The sequence below is a fragment of the Lasioglossum baleicum genome, chromosome 18 (genome assembly GCF_051020765.1).
Source record: "Lasioglossum baleicum chromosome 18, iyLasBale1, whole genome shotgun sequence".
NCBI classification, from domain to species: domain Eukaryota; kingdom Metazoa; phylum Arthropoda; class Insecta; order Hymenoptera; family Halictidae; genus Lasioglossum; species Lasioglossum baleicum.
In genome coordinates this window covers 1,633,375-1,640,146 of record NC_134946.1, presented here as the reverse complement: position 1 = coordinate 1,640,146, position 6,772 = coordinate 1,633,375, and the positions used below count along the sequence as shown (strand labels likewise).

General features: G+C 49.2%; 1 protein-coding gene across 1 annotated transcript; it reads left to right on the top strand.

Moving 5' to 3' along the window:
• The first annotated feature begins 5,113 nt into the window (after positions 1 to 5,113).
• LOC143217830 (uncharacterized) lies at positions 5,114 to 5,910 on the top strand. Its single transcript, XM_076442474.1, has 2 exons — positions 5,114 to 5,764; positions 5,902 to 5,910. Exons 1-2 carry the CDS (start codon positions 5,114 to 5,116, stop codon positions 5,908 to 5,910), a joined length of 660 nt encoding a protein of 219 aa, XP_076298589.1.
• The last annotated feature ends 862 nt before the right edge of the window (positions 5,911 to 6,772 follow it).

The following is a 6,772-nucleotide window of genomic DNA, read 5'->3' as shown; positions in this document are numbered from 1 at the left end:
ATTTCTCGATTTGGACCACTGTGCGCCGGCATAGTATTTCAGCCGCAATCTCGTCACCCGAGACGAAAAACGTTATGACCATCGTGCGGGCAAGCAAAGTGCCATTCCCACAGAATGATATCGCGCTGCGGGAACATAAAACCACGATAAACACGCATCCGGCTGCGTCCGATAGCGAGCGAATTCGTAGAAACAAAAATCATAAGGTAAGCGAGACCAGCGGGTCTCTCCCTCCGGCGATCAACACGAAGCCCCATAAATTGTACGAATGGGCCCTATATGTACTAATAATCTGTGGAACCCTGTTGACGTTACCCCCAAACCAAAGAAGGAAGACTACCATACAACAATCAAACAAGGAACTACAAGGACAAGAACAACGCCGCAAGCACAGTGATAGTGACAGTGGCCCCAGTCCTCCCAAGGCCCCAATAATTGCGACACGGACGAGAAAGACATTGCGAAAAGCGTCCGTTCAAGAACCCCTAAATCCCCAAGTGAATATGAGTGCGGACGAATATGCGACATACCTCCTATCCCGTAGACTGCGTAGGGAAACTTCTCCGTTAGAAGTTTCCTTCCTTAGGGGGGGGGGAGGTGTGACAACGGCCGATCCGACCGACATTGGTCTCAAGTCGATACCTTGAGATACTTATAAAATAATCGTAGTCTTCGTAAGAAATTTTTTCATTTTAAAATATTCTATGAAAACTTCCGAAAATACTCTCTGTAGGAGTGTGTCCAAAGTTTATAACCGAGTAAGTTGTGTGCACTGTATGAATCCTACGGAGGACTTTTTTATGACTGTTTATTCCTATCCTTAATGTTGCTCCTGAAGCACTTGGTAAAAATTCACAAGTAGACAGCGAGTACGAATGGATAGAGAATCGAGGGATGACGCGTCCCCATTACGAATGGATGGAAGAGACGGACATCTCGATAGCTGCGAATGGATAGAGAAGCTGGACGAACCGATAACGCTGCTACAAACTGGCAGCACGGACGGATAGGCAATGAGAGAATTGACGGTCCTTATGCTGTGTACGGTAAGTGATAATTTTGGCAGGGCTTCCTCAAGAATACAAGCCTATGGTAATGGCGCTTGATAGCTCTGGAGCCTAAATAACAACGGATTTAATAAAAAATAAATTGCTACAAGAAGAAGTTAAAAAAGGGTCCGTTTCTACATCTTCAGAAGTCGCTTTTGTATCGAATTCGCATTACAAACGATTCGGTAAAAATTCTTACAAAAAACAAATGCGATGCTTTACTTGTAATGGCATTGGACACACTTCACCTCAGTGTAAAAAGGTGAAATCTAACAGTTCCACACACGTCTCTAAAAATTCAAAAAATTTCAGTAACGGAAATTGGAGTTTACTTCGTTAAGTATGAATCAAGATAATTGGTACATTGATTCAGGAGCTACGACCCATATGACCCACAATCGGAAATGTATTCAAGATTTCAATACAATCCAGAACCAAACGATTACTGTGGCAAATGGATCGACACTTGACACAACGGGTAGCGGACGTGTTGCCATACAACTACAAGGTCAGTCTGAATCCAAAAATATTTTGAATGTTTCACACGTACCAAGTTTAAACTCGAATCTATTATCTGTAAGTGCTATGGCAAACAAAGGATATTATATACTGTTCGATGATGAAAAATGTAAAATATATTCCAAAAATAATTTTAAAGTTTATGGAAAACCGATAGCCACCGGTTCAAATGTGAACGGTTTATATAAGCTAGACACAAACTCAAATTTAGTCTATGCTGCGACAAAAAGTTCGGTTAGTCACGACCTTTGGCACAAGAGATTGGGTCATTTAAACGACAGATCAATGGCATTATTACGCAAAGGGTTGGCCACTGGAGTAAATTATTCATCCATAAACAGGACACCCTGCATTGCCTGCATAAATGGTAAGCAAACCAAAAAACCTTTTAGCAACGAAACTAGACAGAGAGCAAATGATTTTTTGGAACTATTACACGCTGATCTGTGTGGACCAATTAATATTCCCAGTTGGTCAGGGGCTCAATACATTTTCGTTATAGTTGACGATTTTTCCGCAATGACGTTTGGCTATCTACTTAAAAATAAAAGTGATGCTTTAATGGCTTTCAAAGAATTTGCAGCTTGGGTTGAAAATGAAAAAGGAAAGAATATAAAAACGATCAGAACTGATAACGGAAAAGAATTCATAAATTAATATATGAGTGAATATTTGAAAACAAAAGGAATAAGACATCAAACTACTGTGCCGTAGACCCCACAGCAAAATGGCGTTGCAGAAAGAGCCAATAGGACAATTGTAGTGTAACAGACCTGTACCGTACAGGCCTGTTACTATACAGAACGTAAACCGGATCAATCCGGTTACAACCAAACCGAGATCACCCGTCGTTCATTTCTCGGAACAAACCGCCGTACCCCCGTCGTCGCGCCGAGACGGACCGCGTCGCGCCACCCCCGCGCCTAGAAACTATCCGCGAATCACCGCACCGCGCCACCACTCCCACCACTATTCGCGAGCTATAAAAGCCGCCACGGCGAAAGCTCGGCTGGCATTGATGGTACAGATCTTGACCAAGTACAAACCGTGTAAGGAAACGCTCCAGTCAACATCTCCATTGTAAGTATATGCAAATGGCTTACTTAGGTTTCCCACGCTGTCGACAACGAGCTAACTTCGCCTAGCGAACACCTCAAAGCCGGCCGTGAGAATTCACCTCCTAGAGCACGGCGGGTCGCCACTCTTCCAGATATACGGTATGTCACTTGTCACATCCTGAATCCTGATCCTGAGAGCACGGCGTGTCGCCACTCTCTTCCGCAGCCACGGTGTGTCACCAGCTGAAATCCTGATCCTGAGAGCACGGCGTGTCGCCACGCTCTTCCGCAGCCACGGTGTGTCACCAGCTGAAATCCTGATCCTGACAGCACGGCGTGTCGCCACTCTCTTCCGCAGCCACGGTGTGTCACCAGCTGAAATCCTGATCCTGAGAGCACGGCGTGTCGCCACTCTCTTCCGCAGCCACGGTGTGTCACCAGCTGAAATCCTGATCCTGAGAGCACGGCGTGTCGCCACTCTCTTCCGCAGCCACGGTGTGTCACCAGCTGAATCCTGATCCTGAGAGCACGGCGTGTCGCTACTCTCTTCCTCGGCCACGGTGTGTCACCAGCCGAATCCTGACTCCAAGAGCACGGCGTGTCGCCACTCTCTTCCGCAGCCACGGTGTGTCACCAGCTGAATCCTGATCCTGAGAGCACGGCGTGTCGCTACTCTCTTCCTCGGCCACGGTGTGTCACCAGCCGAATCCTGACTCCGAGAGCACGGCGTGTCGCCACTCTTTCCCGCAGCCACGGTGTGTCACCAGCTGAAATCCTGATCCTGAGAGCACGGCGTGTCGCCACTCTTTTCCGCAGCCACGGTGTGTCACCAGCTGAATCCTGATCCTGAGAGCACGGCGTGTCGCTACTCTCTTCCTCGGCCACGGTGTGTCACCAGCCGAATCCTGACTCCGAGAGCACGGCGTGTCGCCACTCTTTCCCGCAGCCACGGTGTGTCACCAGCTGAATCCTGTTCACTGTCATACACCACCCCACAATGCATCTCCTGCCGAACTCTGTTCACTAGCATTAGCCGTACATTTCTGTACACCGATAAATGTTTACACCGGCAAAAAGTTTCCGTTCCCGACCGATTTCGCGTCATAATCGATCTCCGAGCACCGCGATCATCGTAAACATATTTTACGCCCCGCACTCTCGCGATCGCGGTAGAATGAAACTCGCTGGCAGCGAGCGCACGTTAATCTAAAATTCCACGTGTCTTTATTTCTACGCACCCCGTACCTCCTAATCCCGACTATTCTCTCCGCCGTATACGAATCCTGGCGCGGCGAGCTAATCAGCAACGGAGGGAACCCAGATCCGGATCCAGATCGAGATTTAATCAAGACCGGGAACAAGACTCGTTACATGGCGCCCGAACAGGGACCTGATGCATTAGCAATTATATCGAGACCGTAACACGTGGAATTTTTTTTTTGAGGTTAACGAGCACTCGCGGCAACGCGCGGACGATTAATACACATCGTCAGGCCAGAAAACATCAAAACGGACGCATAAGCTGTGGGGATCGTGGATTCCCTCTCCCCTGTTTCGGTCGAGTGGGGGTTTAGACGACGCGGTGAGCGCGCCTAGCCACCCGCCATGTTAGTCTCTCGTTACTGGACCGCCGAGGCACGACGACGTAGACGTCGGAAAAGCATCGAAGTGTTCTTGTTCCTGGCCTTTCGAACTTACGAAGATATATCCTTCTGAACCTCCGCGAGTAGGCGCGGTGGGCCTTATTCCTTGAGAGGCGTTTAAACCTACATTGGTGACCCCGACGTGATCGGGTTGCACAGTGGTTCGAATTTCGACATTGTCGAACGGCGGCCATTAATCGGCCACGAGGATTCCAGCCTCGTGTGTAATGAGAGCAGTCGCACTTCTGTGCGTCATCATTCAGCAGTTCTTGCTTTGCAAAACACTCTTTGGGATTGTTCCTGCTGCAGCTGGTTCGTGGTTCCGGCTCAAAGTCTCCGTTGGAGGAAATTTTGCATCGTGGGATGCGTGAAGCCACCGACACCGGCGCCTTTCGCTGATCAGCGACGGAGAAGCGGTGCTGAGAGCGGCGACGAAGAAACATCGTCACCGGTGCCTTCCTGCATTGCGTACGGCGCATCAAAGTGTCGGGTGTGAAAAGTGGTGCGAGCACGTGTGTCGTGCGTGCCTGTGGTGTGAAACACGTGCGTTTGTCGGCGGACCGTTGGCTCGTGCTTGCGCGCGCGCGTTTTCTCGGTCAAAATCCGTCTTAGGACGCCATTTTGTAAGCTGTGCGTTCGTGTTCGTTCCGCGCAGCGACGTTCGTGTTAAGGTCAAGTCTGTTTGCGAGTTTTTTTCTCTAGTCTGTCGATGACGTAATACCGCCATTTTGGGTTGGTACTCGCGCAGCTGCGAAGTTCTAGATCAAGCGATTACGCGTGTTCATCGCCAATTTTAGTAGTCCTTTAGCGCATTTGTTCTGTTCGGTAAATTTAATTCGACGCGATGACGAGCGCAAATACCAGTACAGGTAGTAGCGCGGATGGAACATCCCGCGTGGACAGTTATCGGGTTCCGAAAATTCCGCCATTTTATCGCGCCGATCCAGTTCTGTGGTTTGTGCAGGCCGAAGGGACATTGCGCACGGCAAATATAACCTCTCAGTTTACTAAAGCTGATGCGGTTCTAGCGGTCATCGATTATGAAGTAGCCGCAGCGGTGCGGGATTTAATTTTGATTACCCCGCGTCCGGCAGATATTTACGATCGAATCAAGCAGCGGATCGTATCTACGTTCGGTCCGTCTCCGGAGGCGAACCTGCGAAAACTATTAAAGGGAGAGGTCCTTTCGGACGGTAAACCCTCTCTTGTTTTAAACCGTCTCCGAAATCTGAATGACGGCAAATGCGACGATGCGGTCATACGTAGCGTGTTCTTAGAACACCTCCCGGCGGGCCATCGGGCCATCCTCGCGGCGACAGGTTTAGATGACCTCGACATGTTAGCGAGCGTCGCGGATAAAATTGCAGAGTCGGCAGGTCCTTCTGACCAGTGCATAGCCGCGGTTGAACGTCGTGTGCCGTCGACAGACTCTCTTGAGAGCGCGGTCAAGGGGTTGGCTGCCGAAATGGCCAAAATGCGTACGGACATTAATAGAGTACTGCGAAATCGCGACCGTTCGGCGGGCCCCAGTAGTCGAGCGCGTTCTACATCAAGAGATAGGTCAAGGTCTCGCGGTATGACGAGTAGACCTAGATTGTGCTTTGCACATAAAAAGTTCCCTGATAATCCCAGGTGGTGTAAGGAATGGTGCGACAAGTTTGCAACATTCAAGTCGGGAAACTAATTGATCCTTCCGTGGCTGAGACGGGCGCTGGAGGTTCTCGCGGGTCTTCCCGTCTCCACATTCGTGATCGTATTTCAGGAACGTCGTTCCTAATTGACACTGGTGCGGACATATCGCTGGTTCCGGCGAATCCAGCTATTCGGGGTAAACCGACTGGGTTCAAACTTGTCGCAGCCAACGATACCACCATTGATACGTTTGGCGAATCGTTTCGCACATTAGATTTAGGTTTGCGGCGTACCATAAATTGGAACTTTTGTATAGCCGCGGTGCCTCGCCCAATCATTGGGGCGGATTTATTGAAACACTATGGTCTGCTGGTCGACCTTAGGTCGAATCGTTTGATCGATTCAAACACCAACGTGTTTGCGGCTACCACGCCGCATTTTGCAGCGAGCGGTTGTATAGGCTCGATTTTACCCTCTTCGCGGTTCGCGAAGATCATCGCGGAATTTCCCGATGTGTTTGGCGCGTCTCCGATAGCGCCAACGAAATCTGCAGACGTGTTTCATCATATACTAACTACTGGTCCTCCAGTGTCCGAGAGGCCTCGTCGCCTCAACCCTGAAAAATTAAAAGCCGCCAAGCACGAATTCAAAGCGCTTATTGAGGCGGGTATTTGTCGTTCTTCTTTTAGCCCATGGGCGAGCCCCATACATATGGTCTTAAAAAAGGATGGCACATGGAGAATATGTGGGGACTATAGAGGTTTAAATTCTAGGACCGTTCCGGATAAATATCCGACCCCCCACATATACGATTTTTCTGTAAATCTTCATGGAAAGACGATATTTTCGTCTCTCGATCTTTTCAAGGCCT

Excerpts from the sequence above, each read along its gene's own strand:
- LOC143217830 (XM_076442474.1), top strand. The coding sequence starts at position 5,114 with ATGACGAGCGCAAATACCAGTACAGGTAGTAGCGCGGATGGAACATCC.